Raw genomic sequence first — 15835 nt, 5'->3', positions numbered from 1 at the left:
GGACTGTTGATGTGATCAGGACTGTCAGTGTGATCAGGACTGTCAGTGTGGTCAGGACTGTCAGTGTGGTCAGGACTGTGGTCAGGACTGTCAGTGAGATCAGGACTGTCATTGTGATCAGGACTGTGGTCAGGACTGTCATTGTGATCAGGACTGTCATTGTGATCAGGACTGTCAGTAGGGTCAGGACTGTCAGTGTGATCAGGACTGTGGTCAGGACTGTCAGTGTGATCAGGACTGTCAGTGTGGTCAGGACTGTCAGTGTGATCAGGACTGTGGTCAGGACTGTGGTCAGGACTGTCAGTGTGGTCAGGACTGTCAGTGTGATCAGGACTGTCAGTGTGGTCAGGACTGTCAGTGTGATCAGGACTGTCAGTGTGGTCAGGACTGTGGTCAGGACTGTCAGTGTGGTCAGGACTGTCAGTGTGGTCAGGACTGTCAGTGTGGTCAGGACTGTGGTCAGGACTGTCAGTGTGGTCAGGACTGTCAGTGTGATCAGGACTGTCAGTGTGGTCAGGACTGTCAGTGTGATCAGGATTGTGATCAGGACTGTCAGTGTGGTCAGGACTGTCAGTGTGGTCAGGACTGTCAGTGTGGTCAGGACTGTCAGTCTGATCAGGACTGTGGTCAGGACTGTCAGTGTGGTCAGGACTGTCAGTGTGGTCAGGACTGTCAGTGTGGTCAGGACTGTCAGTGTGGTCAGGACTGTCAGTGTGGTCAGGACTGTCAGTGTGGTCAGGACTGTGGTCAGGACTGTCAGTGTGGTCAGGACTGTCAGTGTGGTCAGGACTGTCAGTGTGGTCAGGACTGTGGTCAGGACTGTCAGTGTGGTCAGGACTGTCAGTGTGATCAGGACTGTCAGTGTGGTCAGGACTGTCAGTGTGATCAGGACTGTCAGTGTGGTCAGGACTGTCAGATTGATCAGGACTGTCAGTGTGGTCAGGACTGTCAGTGTGATCAGGACTGTCAGTGTGGTCAGGACTGTGATCAGGACTGTCAGTGTGGTCAGGACTGTCAGTGTGACCAGGACTGTGGTCAGGACTGTCAGTGTGATCAGGACTGTCAGTGTGGTCAGGACTGTCAGATTGATCAGGACTGTCAGTGTGGTCAGGACTGTCAGTGTGATCAGGACTGTCAGTGTGGTCAGGACTGTGATCAGGACTGTCAGTGTGGTCAGGACTGTCAGTGTGGTCAGGACTGTCAGTGTGGTCAGGACTGTGATCAGGACTGTCAGTGTGGTCAGGACTGTCAGTGTGGTCAGGACTGTCAGTGTGGTCAGGACTGTGATCAGGACTGTCAGTGTGGTCAGGACTGTCAGTGTGGTCAGGACTGTCAGTGTGATCAGGACTGTTAGTGTGATCAGGACTGTCAGTGTGATCAGGACTGTCAGTAGGATCAGGACTGTCAGTGTGATCAGGACTGTCAGTAGGATCAGGACTGTCAGTGTGATCAGGACTGTTGATGTGATCAGGACTGTCAGTGTGATCAGGACTGTCAGTGTGATCAGGACTGTGGTCAGGACTGTCAGTGAGATCAGGACTGTCAGTAGGATCAGGACTGTCAGTAGGATCAGGACTGTCAGTGAGATCAGGACTGTTGATGTGATCAGGACTGTCAGTGTGATCAGGACTGTCAGTGTGGTCAGGACTGTGGTCAGGACTGTCAGTGAGATCAGGACTGTCATTGTGATCAGGACTGTCATTGTGATCAGGACTGTCATTGTGGTCAGGACTGTCAGTGAGATCAGGACTGTCATTGTGGTCAGGACTGTCAGTGTGGTCAGGACTGTGGTCAGGACTGTCAGTGAGATCAGGACTGTCAGTGTGGTCAGGACTGTCAGTGTGATCAGGACTGTCATTGTGATCAGGACTGTCAGTAGGGTCAGGACTGTCAGTGTGATCAGGACTGTGGTCAGGACTGTCAGTGTGATCAGGACTGTCAGTGTGGTCAGGACTGTCAGTGTGATCAGGACTGTGGTCAGGACTGTGGTCAGGACTGTCAGTGTGGTCAGGACTGTCAGTGTGGTCAGGACTGTCAGTGTGGTCAGGACTGTCAGTGTGGTCAGGACTGTGGTCAGGACTGTCAGTGTGGTCAGGACTGTCAGTGTGGTCAGGACTGTGGTCAGGACTGTCAGTGTGGTCAGGACTGTCAGTGTGGTCAGGACTGTGATCAGGACTGTCAGTGTGGTCAGGACTGTCAGTGTGGTCAGGACTGTCAGTGTGGTCAGGACTGTGGTCAGGACTGTCAGTGTGGTCAGGACTGTCAGTGTGATCAGGACTGTCAGTGTGGTCAGGACTGTCAGTGTGGTCAGGACTGTCAGTGTGATCAGGACTGTCAGTCTGATCAGGACTGTGGTCAGGACTGTCAGTGTGGTCAGGACTGTCAGTGTGGTCAGGACTGTCAGTGTGGTCAGGACTGTGGTCAGGACTGTCAGTGTGGTCAGGACTGTCAGTGTGGTCAGGACTGTCAGTGTGGTCAGGACTGTCAGTGTGATCAGGACTGTCAGTGTGGTCAGGACTGTGGTCAGGACTGTCAGTGTGGTCAGGACTGTCAGTGTGGTCAGGACTGTCAGTGTGGTCAGGACTGTCAGTGAGATCAGGACTGTCATTGTGATCAGGACTGTCATTGTGATCAGGACTGTCATTGTGATCAGGACTGTCAGTAGGGTCAGGACTGTCAGTGTGATCAGGACTGTCATTGTGATCAGGACTGTCATTGTGATCAGGACTGTCATTGTGATCAGGACTGTCAGTAGGGTCAGGACTGTCAGTGTGATCAGGACTGTGGTCAGGACTGTCAGTGTGGTCAGGACTGTCAGTGTGATCAAATCAAATCAAATCAAATCAAATTTATTTATATAGCCCTTCGTACATCAGCTGATATCTCAAAGTGCTGTACAGAAACCCAGCCTAAAACCCCAAACAGCAAACAATGCAGGTGTAAAAGCACGGTGGCTAGGAAAAACTCCCTAGAAAGGCCAAAACCTAGGAAGAAACCTAGAGAGGAACCGGGCTATGTGGGGTGGCCAGTCCTCTTCTGGCTGTGCCGGGTAGAGATTATAACAGAAAATGACCAAGATGTTCAAATGTTCATAAATGACCAGCATGGTCAAATAATAATAAGGCAGAACAGTTGAAACTGGAGCAGCAGCACAGTCAGGTGGACTGGGGACAGCAAGGAGCCATCATGTCAGGTAGTCCTGGGGCACGGTCCTAGGGCTCAGGTCCTCCGAGAGAGAGAAAGAAAGAGAGAATTAGAGAGAGCATATGTGGGGTGGCCAGTCCTCTTCTGGCTGTGCCGGGTGGAGATTATAACAGAACGTGGCCAAGATGTTCAAATGTTCATAAATGACCAGCATGGTTGAATAATAGTAAGGCAGAACAGTTGAAACTGGAGCAGGAGCATGGCCAGGTGGACTGGGGACAGCAAGGAGTCCTCATGTCAGGTAGTCCTGGGACATGGTCCTAGGGCCCAGGCCAGTTGAAACTGGAGCAGCAGCATGGCCAGGTGGACTGGGGACAGCAAGGAGTCATCATGTCAGGTAGTCCTGGGGCATGGTTCTAGGGCTCAGGTCCTCCGAGAGAGAGAAAGAAGGAGAGAAGGAGAGAATTAGAGAACGCACACTTAGATTTACACAGGACACCGAATAGGACAGGAGAAGTACTCCAGATAAACAAACTGACCCTAGCCCCCCGACACATAAACTACTGCAGCATAAATACTGGAGGCTGAGACAGGAGGGGTCAGGAGACACTGTGGCCCCATCCGAGGACACCCCCGGACAGGGCCAAACAGGAAGGATATAACCCCACCCACTTTGCCAAAGCACAGCCCCCACACCACTAGAGGGAAATCTACAACCACCAACTTACCATCCTGAGACAAGGCCGAGTATAGCCCACAAAGATCTCCGACCACACTGACAGTCCTGATCAGGACTGTCAGTGTGGTCAGGACTGTGATCAGGACTGTCAGTGTGGTCAGGACTGTCAGTGTGGTCAGGACTGTCAGTGTGGTCAGGACTGTGGTCAGGACTGTCAGTGTGGTCAGGACTGTCAGTGTGATCAGGACTGTCAGTGTGGTCAGGACTGTCAGTGTGGTCAGGACTGTCAGTGTGGTCAGGACTGTCAGTGTGATCAGGACTGTCAGTGTGGTCAGGACTGTGATCAGGACTGTCAGTGTGGTCAGGACTGTCAGTGTGGTCAGGACTGTCAGTGTGATCAGGACTGTCAGTGTGATCAGGACTGTCAGTGTGGTCAGGACTGTCAGTGTGACCAGGACTGTGGTCAGGACTGTCAGTGTGATCAGGACTGTCAGTGTGGTCAGGACTGTCAGTGTGATCAGGACTGTCAGTGTGGTCAGGACTGTCAGGACTGTCAGTGATCAGGACTAGGATCAGGTCAGTGTGGTCAGGACTGTCAGTGTGATCAGGACTGTGGTCAGGACTCAGGTGATCTGTCAGTGTGATCAGGACTGTCAGTGTGATCAGGACTGTCAGTGTGATCAGGACTGTCAGTGTGGTCAGGACTGTCAGTGCGATCAGGACTGTCAGTGTGATCAGGACTGTGATCAGGACTGTCAGTGTGACCAGGACTGTGGTCAGGACTGTCAGTGTGATCAGGACTGTCAGTGTGGTCAGGACTGTCAGTGTGATCAGGACTGTCAGTGTGGTCAGGACTGTCAGTGTGATCAGGACTGTCAGTGTGGTCAGGACTGTGGTCAGGACTGTCAGTGTGATCAGGACTGTGGTCATGACTGTGATCAGGACTGTCAGTGTGGTCAGGAGGACTGTCACTGTGGTCAGGAGGATCAGGACTGTCAGTGTGGTCAGGACTGTCAGTGTGATCAGGACTGTGGTCAGGACTGTCAGTGTGATCAGGACTGTCAGTGTGATCAGGACTGTCAGTGTGGTCAGGACTGTCAGTGTGATCAGGACTGTCAGTGTGGTCAGGACTGTCAGTGTGATCAGGACTGTGGTCAGGACTGTCAGTGTGATCAGGACTGTCAGTGTGATCAGGACTGTCAGTGTGGTCAGGACTGTCAGTGTGGTTAGGACTGTGATCAGGACTGTCAGTGTGGTCAGGACTGTCAGTGTGGTCAGGACTGTCAGTGTGATCAGGACTGTGGTCAGGACTGTCAGTGTGGTCAGGACTGTGGTCAGGACTGTGGTCAGGACTGTCAGTGTGGTCAGGACTGTCAGTGTGGTCAGGACTGTGGTCAGGACTGTCAGTGTGGTCAGGACTGTCAGTGTGGTCAGGACTGTGATCAGGACTGTCAGTGTGGTCAGGACTGTGGTCAGGACTGTCAGTGTGGTCAGGACTGTCAGTGTGGTCAGGACTGTGGTCAGGACTGTCAGTGTGGTCAGGACTGTCAGTGTGGTCAGGACTGTCAGTGTGATCAGGACTGTGGTCAGGACTGTGGTCAGGACTGTCAGTGTGGTCAGGACTGTCAGTAGGATCAGGACTGTCAGTAAAGCAGCAGGGTAAACATCATCGATCCTCTGGTGTTTGATAGGACGTCAATGCAGCAGAGCATGCTGGGATGAAGGGCTCTCACACAGAGGAATAAAAGTTGCCTTTTACCCAAAGTGTAATGTTTGTACGCAATGTGTGTGTGTGTGTGTGTGTGTGTGTGTGTGTGTGTGTGTGTGTGTGTGTGTGTGTGTGTGTGTGTGTGTGTGTGTGTGTGTGTGTGTGTGTGTGTGTGTGTGTGTGTGTGTGTGTGTGTTCGTGTGTGTGTGTGTGTGTTCGTGTGTGTTCGTCTGTGTGTGTGAGCATTTTCCTTGGATGCAGAAGTGTGTGGGCTTACCTTCAAAGTAGGGCATCCACTGTTCTGCTTCAAAGAAGAGAACAGAGTAGGTAGTTTTACTCTTTAGGGAGTGAGAGAGAGAGGCAAATGGAAAGCGGGATGGATGGAGGGAGGGAGGTAGGGAGGGAGAGAGATGTAGGGAGGGAGGGAGAGAGATGTAGGGAGGGAGGGAGAGAGAGGGAGAGAGAGAGAGATGGATGGATGAAGGGAGAGAGATGGATGGATGGATGGAGGGAGGGAGAGTGGTAGGGAGAGAGAGATGGATGGATGAAGGGAGAGAGATGGATGGATGGAGGGAGAGAGTGGTAGGGAGAGAGAGATGGGTGGAGGGAGGGAGAGAGTGGTAGGGAGAGAGATGGATGGATGAAGGGAGAGAGATGGATGGATGAAGGCACACTGCCTACTCGAGACAGAATGAGCTCTCAGCAGCCTGAAATATACATTTCCTCCAGAGGATCAGTTTCAGCTCCCTGGACATCCTGTCATCGTTAAACACACTTCAGCAGCCTCTGTCCTCGTTATGGAAGAACCTCTACCCCAAACCATCTGTGGGAAGTGAAAGGCACCAATCAGGAAAGGAAGAACCTCTACCCAAAACCATCTGTGGGAAGTGAAAGGCACCAATCAGGAAAGGAAGAACCTCTACCCCAAACCATCTGTGGGAAGTGAAAGGAACCAATCAGGAAAGGAAGAACCTCTACCCCAAACCATCTGTGGGAAGTTAAAGGCACCAATCAGGAAAGGATTGTCTCATGGTGTTAAATAGAAGGTTGTAATGTAATCCAAATGTACGTGTACTCTTCTAACAGAACCTCCTGACCTCTATGGACCCACTGAACCTGTTAAACCCTCCTGGTATGGACCTGTTAAACCCTCCTGGTATGGACCTACTGAACCTGTTAAACCCTCCTGGTATGGACCTACTGAACCTGTTAAACCCTCCTGGTATGGACCTGTTAAACCCTCCTGACCTCTATGGACCTACTGAACCTGTTAAACCCTCCTGGTAATGAACCTACTGAACCTGTTAAACCCTCCTGGTATGGACCTGTTAAACCCTCCTGACCTCTATGGACCTACTGAACCTGTTAAACCCTCCTGGTATGAACCTACTGAACCTGTTAAACCCTCCTGGTGTGGACCTACTGAACCTGTTAAACCCTCCTGGTGTGGACCTACTGAACCTGTTAAACCCTCCTGGTATGGACCTACTGAACCTGTTAAACCCTCCTGGTATGGACCTACTGAACCTGTTAAACCCTCCTGGTGTGGACCTACTGAACCTGTTAAACCCTCCTGGTGTGGACCTACTGAACCTGTTAAACCCTCCTGGTATGGACCTACTGAACCTGTTAAACCCTCCTGGTATGGACCTACTGAACCTGTTAAACCCTCCTGGTATGGACCTGTTAAACCCTCCTGGTATGAACCTACTGAACCTGTTAAACCCTCCTGGTATGAACCTACTGAACCTGTTAAACCCTCCTGGTATGGACCTACTGAACCTGTTAAACCCTCCTGGTATGGACCTACTGAACCTGTTAAACCCTCCTGGTATGAACCTACTGAACCTGTTAAACCCTCTTGGTATGGACCTACTGAACCTGTTAAACCCTCCTGGTATGAACCTACTGGACCTGTTAAACCCTCCTGGTATGAACCTACTGGACCTGTTAAACCCTCCTGGTATGGACCTGTTAAACCCTCCTGGTATGAACCTACTGAACCTGTTAAACCCTCCTGGTATGAACCTACTGAACCTGTTAAACCCTCCTGGTATGAACCTACTGAACCTGTTAAACCCTCCTGGTATGAACCTACTGAACCTGTTAAACCCTCCTGGTATGGACCTGTTAAACCCTCCTGGTATGGACCTGTTAAACCCTCCTGGTATGAACCTGTTAAACCCTCCTGGTATGGACCTACTGAACCTGTTAAACCCTCCTGGTGTGGACCTGTTAAACCCTCCTGGTATGGACCTACTGAACCTGTTAAACCCTCCTGGTATGGACCTACTGAACCTGTTAAACCCTCCTGGTATGGACCTGTTAAACCCTCCTGGTATGAACCTACTGAACCTGTTAAACCCTCCTGGTATGAACCTACTGAACCTGTTAAACCCTCCTGGTATGGACCTACTGAACCTGTTAAACCCTCCTGGTATGGACCTACTGAACCTGTTAAACCCTCCTGGTATGGACCTACTGAACCTGTTAAACCCTCCTGGTATGGACCTACTGAACCTGTTAAACCCTCCTGGTATGAACCTACTGAACCTGTTAAACTCTCCTGGTATGGACCTACTGAACCTGTTAAACCCTCCTGGTATGGACCTGTTAAACCCTCCTGGTATGGACCTGTTAAACCCTCCTGGTATGAACCTACTGAACCTGTTAAACCCTCCTGGTATGAACCTACTGAACCTGTTAAACCCTCCTGGTATAGACCTACTGAACCTGTTAAACCCTCCTGGTATGGACCTACTGAACCTGTTAAACCCTCCTGGTGTGGACCTGTTAAACCCTCCTGGTATGAACCTACTGAACCTGTTAAACCCTCCTGGTATGGACCTGTTAAACCCTCCTGGTATGAACCTATTGAACCTGTTAAACCCTCCTGGTATGAACCTACTGAACCTGTTAAACCCTCCTGGTATGGACCTACTGAACCTGTTAAACCCTCCTGGTATGGACCTGTTAAACCCTCCTGGTAGTTCCTGGTTCAGTAGGGGACCTGTTAAGCCCTCCTGGTATGGACCTACTGAACCTGTTAAACCCTCCTGGTATGGACCTACTGAACCTGTTAAACCCTCCTGGTATGGACCTACTGAACCCATTAAACCCTCCTGGTGTGGACCTGTTAAACCCTCCTGGTATGAACCTACTGAACCTACTAAACCCTCCTGGTATGAACCTACTGAACCTGTTAAACCCTCCTGGTATGGACCTGTTAAACCCTCCTGGTATGAACCTACTGAACCTGTTAAACCCTCCTGGTATGGACCTGTTAAACCCTCCTGGTATGGACCTACTGAACCTGTTAAACCCTCCTGGTATGGACCTACTGAACCTGTTAAACCCTCCTGGTATGGACCTACTGAACCTGTTAAACCCTCCTGGTATGGACCTACTGAACCTGTTAACCCTCCTGGTGTGGACCTACTGAACCTGTTAAACCCTCCTGGTATGAACCTGTTAAACCCTCCTGGTATGGACCTACTGAACCTGTTAAACCCTCCTGGTATGGACCTACTGAACCTGTTAAACCCTCCTGGTATGGACCTGTTAAACCCTCCTGGTATGGACCTACTGAACCTGTTAAACCCTCCTGGTATGGACCTACTGAACCTGTTAAACCCTCCTGGTATGAACCTACTGAACCTGTTAAACCCTCCTGGTATGAACCTACTGAACCTGTTAAACCCTCCTGGTATGGACCTACTGAACCTGTTAAACCCTCCTGGTATGGACCTACTGAACCTGTTAAACCCTCCTGGTGTGGACCTGTTAAACCCTCCTGGTATGAACCTACTGAACCTGTTAAACCCTCCTGGTATGGACCTACTGAACCTGTTAAACCCTCCTGGTATGGACCTACTGAACCTGTTAAACCTTCCTGGTATGGACCTACTGAAACTGTTAAACCCTCCTGGTATGGACCTACTGAACCTGTTAAACCCTCCTGGTATGGACCTACTGAACCGGTTAAACCCTCCTTGTGTGGACCTACTGAACCTGTTAAACCCTCCTGGTATGGACCTACTGAACCTGTTAAACCCTCCTGGTGTGGACCTACTGAACCTGTTAAACCCTTCTGGTATGAACCTGTTAAACCCTCCTGGTATGGACCTACTGAACCTGTTAAACCCTCCTGGTGAACCTGTTAAACCCTCCTGGTATGAACCTGTTAAACCCCTCCTGGTAGTTCCTGGTTCAGTAGGGGACCTGTTAACCCCTCCTGGTAGTTCCTGGTTCAGTAGGGGACCTGTTAACCCCTCCTGGTAGTTCCTGGTTCAGTAGCGGACCTGTTAACCCCTCCTGGTAGTTCCTGGTTCAGTAGGGGACCTTTTAACCCCTCCTGATAGTCCCTGGTTCAGTAGGGGACCTGTTAACCCCTCCTGGTAGTCCCTGGTTCAGTAGGGGACCTGTTAACCCCTCCTGGTAGTTCCTGGTTCAGTAGGGGACCTGTTAACCCCTCCTGGTAGTTCCTGGTTCAGTAGGGGACCTGTTAACCCCTCCTGGTAGTTCCTGGTTCAGTAGGGGGCCTGTTAACCCCTCCTGGTAGTTCCTGGTTCAGTAGGGGACCTGTTAACCCCTCCTGGTAGTTCCTGGTTCAGTAAGGGGACCTGTTAACCCCTCCTGGTAGTCCCTGGTTCAGTAGGGGACCTGTTAACCCGTCCTGGTAGTTCCTGGTTCAGTAGGGGACCTGTTAACCCCTCCTGGTAGTTCCTGGTTCAGCAGGGGAGTCATTTTATGTGTATGTCAGAGACATGATGTACAAGCTTAAGTTATGGCCAATAGTCCACTTGTTACTGTGTGTGTGTGTGTGTGTGTGTGTGTGTGTGTGTGTGTGTGTGTGTGTGTGTGTGTGTGTGTGTGTGTGTGTGTGTGTGTGTGTGTGTGTGTGTGTGTGTGTGTTTGTGTTTGTAAGGACCTGTTTAGTCCTGGGTGTCTTAAGTCTTCCCAGTCAGTATCCAGCAGGGAGTTATGGCCTTTAGCAATACAACCACAGCTACACACACAGAGACACTACTGGAGGCCTAGATACTGCCCTCACTATGCACTACTGCAGGCCTAGATACTCAGTTGGTAGAGCATGGCGCTTGTAACGCCAGGGTAGTGGGTTCGATCCCCGGGACCACCCATACGTAGAATGTATGCACACATGACTGTAAGTCGCTTTGGATAAAAGCGTCTGCTAAATGGCATATATTATTATTATTATATTATATATTACTATACACTACTGCAGGCCTAGACAGTGCCCTCACTATACACTACTGCAGGCCTAGATACTTACTGCCCTCACTATCCACTACTTCAGGCCTAGATACTGCCCTCACTATCCACTACTTCAGGCCTAGATACTGCCCTCACTATCCACTACTTCAGGCCTAGATACTGCCCTCACTATCCACTACTTCAGGCCTAGATACTGCCCTCACTATCCACTACTTCAGGCCTAGATACTGCCCTCACCATACACTACTTCAGGCCTAGATACTGCCCTCACCATACACTACTGCAGGTCTAGATACTGCCCTCACTATCCACTACTTCAGGCCTAGATACTGCCCTCACCATACACTACTGCAGGTCTAGATACTGCCCTCACTATACACTACTTCTGGCCTAGATACTGCCCTCACTATACACTACTGCAGGCCTAGATACTGCCCTCACTATACACTACTGCAGGCCTAGATACTGCCCTCACTATACACTACTGTAGGCCTAGATACTGCCCTCACTATCCATTACTGTAGGCCTAGATACTGCCCTCACTATACACTACTGTAGGCCTAGATACTGCCCTCACTATCCATTACTGTAGGCCTAGATACTGCCCTCACTATACACTACTGCAGGCCTAGATACTGCCCTCACTATCCACAGAGAAACACAGCAGAAGAACCTGGAAGGATATGAAATAAGTTCCCCATAGATGTTCCTGTCGTATTCATCCGTACCAAGTGTGTAATGTGTGAATATGTGCTTGATGAGGACATCAGCAGCAGGCTCTTATCTCTCAGGGATACAGACCAGTGTAATGGTCTGGTCTGTGGTGGAAGCATGGCTGATAACCCACCCCCCCCCACTCACTTCTCTCCTCTTCCCCAGGACGGTGCACTACGAGGGGGGAGCTGTGTCCATCCACGCCCGTTCCCTCTGGAGGCTGGAGACCCTACGAGTGGCGTGAGTTGAACGATATGACACATCTATCTGGGGGGGGGTACGGAGAACGATATGACACATCTATCTGGGGGGTACGGAGAACGATATGACACATCTATCTGGGGGGATACGGAGAACGATATGACACATCTATCTGGGGGGGATACGGAGAACGATATGACACATCTATCTGGGGGGGATACGGAGAACGATATGACACATCTATCTGGGGGTGGGTACAGAGAACGATATGACACATCTATCTGGGGGTACGGAGAACGATATGACACATCTATCTGGGGGGAGGAGAACGATATGACACATCTATCTGGGGGTACGGAGAACGATATGACACATCTATCTGGGGGGAGGAGAACGATATGACACATCTATCTGCAGGCCTAGGGGGGGGGAGGAGAACGATATGACACATCTATCTGGGGGTACGGAGAACGATATGACACATCTATCTGGGGGGGTACGGAGAACGATATGACACATCTATCTGGGGGGGAGGAGAACGATATGACACATCTATCTGGGGGTACGGAGAACGATATGACACATCTATCTGGGGGTACGGAGAACGATATGACACATCTATCTGGGGGTACGGAGAACGATATGACACATCTATCTGGGGGATACGGAGAACGATATGACACATCTATCTGGGGGTACGGAGAACGATATGACACATCTATCTGGGGGGGGGTACGGAGAACGATATGACACATCTATCTGGGGGATACGGAGAACGATATGACACATCTATCTGGGGGGTACGGAGAACGATATGACACATCTATCTGGGGGTACGGAGAACGATATGACACATCTATCTGGGGGGTACGGAGAACGATATGACACATCTATCTGGGGGGGGGTACGGAGAACGATATGACACATCTATCTGGGGGTACGGAGAACGATATGACACATCTATCTGGGGGGTACGGAGAACGATATGACACATCTATCTGGGGGGGTACGGAGAACGATATGACACATCTATCTGGGGGTACGGAGAACGATATGACACATCTATCTGGGGGGTACAGAGAACGATATGACACATCTATCTGGGGGTACGGAGAACGATATGACACATCTATCTGGGGGGGTACGGAGAACGATATGACACATCTATCTGGGGGTACGGAGAACGATATGACACATCTATCTGGGGGGGGTACGGAGAACGATATGACACATCTATCTGGGGGGGGTACGGAGAACGATATGACACATCTATCTGGGGGGGGACGGAGAACGATATGACACATCTATCTGGGGGGGGGTACGGAGAACGATATGACACATCTATCTGGGGGGTACGGAGAACGATATGACACATCTATCTGGGGGTACGGAGAACGATATGACACATCTATCTGGGGGGGTACGGAGAACGATATGACACATCTATCTGGGGGGTACGGAGAACGATATGACACATCTATCTGGGGGGAGGGGAGGGTACGGAGAACGATATGACACATCTATCTGGGGGTACGGAGAACGATATGACACATCTATCTGGGGGGGGGGTACGGAGAACGATATGACACATCTATCTGGGGGGGTACGGAGAACGATATGACACATCTATCTGTGGGGGTACGGAGAACGATATGACACATCTATCTGGGGGTACGGAGAACGATATGACACATCTATCTGGGGGGGTACGGAGAACGATATGACACATCTATCTGGGGGGGTACAGAGAACGATATGACACATCTATCTGGGGGTACGGAGAACGATATGACACATCTATCTGGGGGGGTACAGAGAACGATATGACACATCTATCTGGGGGGTACGGAGAACGATATGACACATCTATCTGGGGGGGTACAGAGAACGATATGACACATCTATCTGGGGGGGGGTACAGAGAACGATATGACACATCTATCTGGGGGTACGGAGAACGATATGACACATCTATCTGGGGGTACAGAGAACGATATGACACATCTATCTGGGGGTACGGAGAACGATATGACACATCTATCTGGGGGGGGGGGTACGGAGAACGATATGACACATCTATCTGGGGGGTACGGAGAACGATATGACACATCTATCTGGGGGGTACGGAGAACGATATGACACATCTATCTGGGGGTACGGAGAACGATATGACACATCTATCTGGGGGGGGTACGGAGAACGATATGACACATCTATGGGGGGGGGGGTACAGAGAACGATATGACACATCTATCTGGGGGGGTACGGAGAATGATATGACACATCTATCTGGGGGGTACGGAGAACGATATGACACATCTATCGGGGGGGTACAGAGAACGATATGACACATCTATCTGGGGGTACGGAGAACGATATGACACATCTATCTGGGGGTACGGAGAACGATATGACATCTATCTGGGGGGGGGTATGGAGAACGATATGACACATCTATCTGGGGGCAGTACGGAGAACGATATGACACATCTATCTGGGGGTACGGAGAACGATATGACACATCTATCTGGGGGGGTACGGAGAACGATGACACATCTATCTGGGAGGGGGTACGGAGGACGATATGACACATCTATCTGGGGGGGTACGGAGAACGATGACACATCTATCTGGGGGGGTACGGAGAACGATATGACACATCTATCTGGGGGAGGGGAGGGTACGGAGAACGATATGACACATCTATCTGGGGGTACGGAGAACGATATGACACATCTATCTGGTGGGGGGTACGGAGAACGATATGACACATCTATCTGGGGGTACGGAGAACGATATGACATCTATCTGGGGGGGTACGGAGAACGATATGACACATCTATCTCGGGGGTACGGAGAACGATATGACACATCTATCTGGGGGTACGGAGAACGATGACACATCTATCTGGGGGGTACGGAGAACGATATGACACATCTATCTGGGGGGGGTTAGGGTTATGGTTAGGGTTAACCCTAACCCTAACCCTATAGACTATAAGGGTTCAGGGCCAGACCCTGCTGCAGACGAGGGGAGGGGGGGGGGATTCGACTCTGATATTTATTAGTTCCAAAAAAGGGAGAAGGCAAGAGAATGGTTGTGGACAGGCAAAAAGGTCAAAACCAGATCAGAGTCCAGGAGGTACAGACTGGTCAGCAGGCTCGAGGTCAGGGCAGGCAGACTGGTCAGCAGGCTCGAGGTCAGTGCAGGCAGACTGGTCAGCAGGCTCGAGGTCAGGGCAGGCAGACTAGGCTGGTCAGCAGGCTCGAGGTCAGGACAGGCAGACTGGTCAGCAGGCTCGAGGTCAGTGCAGGCAGACTGGTCAGCAGGCTCTAGGTCAGGACAGGCAGACTGGTCAGGCAGGCTCGAGGTCAGGGCAGGCAGACTGGTCAGGCAGGCTCGAGGTCAGTGCAGGCAGACTGGTCAGCAGGCTCGAGGTCAGTGCAGGCAGACTAGGCAGGCTCGAGGTCAGTGCAGGCAGACTAGGCAGGCTCGAGGTCAGAGCAGGCAGACTGGTCAGCAGGCTCGAGGTCAGTGCAGGCAGACTGGTCAGGCAGGCTCGAGGTCAGGGCAGGCAGACTGGTCAGCAGGCTCGAGGTCAGTGCAGGCAGACTGGTCAGGCAGGCTCGAGGTCAGTGCAGGCAGACTGGTCAGCAGGCTCGAGGTCAGTGCAGGCAGACTAGGCAGGCTCGAGGTCAGTGCAGGCAGACTGGTCAGCAGGCTCGAGGTCAGTGCAGGCAGACTAGGCAGGCTCGAGGTCAGTGCAGGCAGACTAGGCAGGCTCGAGGTCAGGGCAGGCAGACTGGTCAGCAGGCTCGAGGTCAGTGCAGGCAGACTGGTCAGGCAGGCTCGAGGTCAGTGCAGGCAGACTGGTCAGCAGGCTCGAGGTCAGTGCAGGCCGACTGGTCAGCAGGCTCGAGGTCAGTGCAGGCAGACTGGTCAGCAGGCTCGAGGTCAGTGCAGGCAGACTGGTCAGCAGGCTCGAGGTCAGTGCAGGCAGACTGGTCAGCAGGCTCGAGGTCAGTGCAGGCAGACTGGTCAGACAGGCTCGAGGTCAGGGCAGGCAGACTGGTCAGACAGGCTCGAGGTCAGGGCAGGCAGACTGGTCAGACAGGCTCGAGGTCAGGGCAGGCAGACTGGTCAGACAGGC

At 51.5% G+C, this 15835-nt stretch overlaps 1 protein-coding gene across 1 annotated transcript in view; it reads left to right on the top strand.

The window, feature by feature from the left end:
- The window catches only part of LOC124020930 (ryanodine receptor 2-like), a gene marked incomplete at its 5' end in the record, with an annotated part of 193375 nt that overhangs the window by 36345 nt on the left and 141195 nt on the right, over positions 1-15835 (top strand). The window contains 1 exon segment of the mRNA XM_046336241.1: positions 11649-11723. Within this exon segment, the coding sequence (XP_046192197.1) occupies positions 11649-11723 (75 nt within the window).

This window comes from Oncorhynchus gorbuscha, unplaced genomic scaffold (assembly GCF_021184085.1).
Source record: "Oncorhynchus gorbuscha isolate QuinsamMale2020 ecotype Even-year unplaced genomic scaffold, OgorEven_v1.0 Un_scaffold_993, whole genome shotgun sequence".
NCBI classification, from domain to species: domain Eukaryota; kingdom Metazoa; phylum Chordata; class Actinopteri; order Salmoniformes; family Salmonidae; genus Oncorhynchus; species Oncorhynchus gorbuscha.
This window is presented reverse-complemented; position numbering and strand designations above follow the sequence as displayed.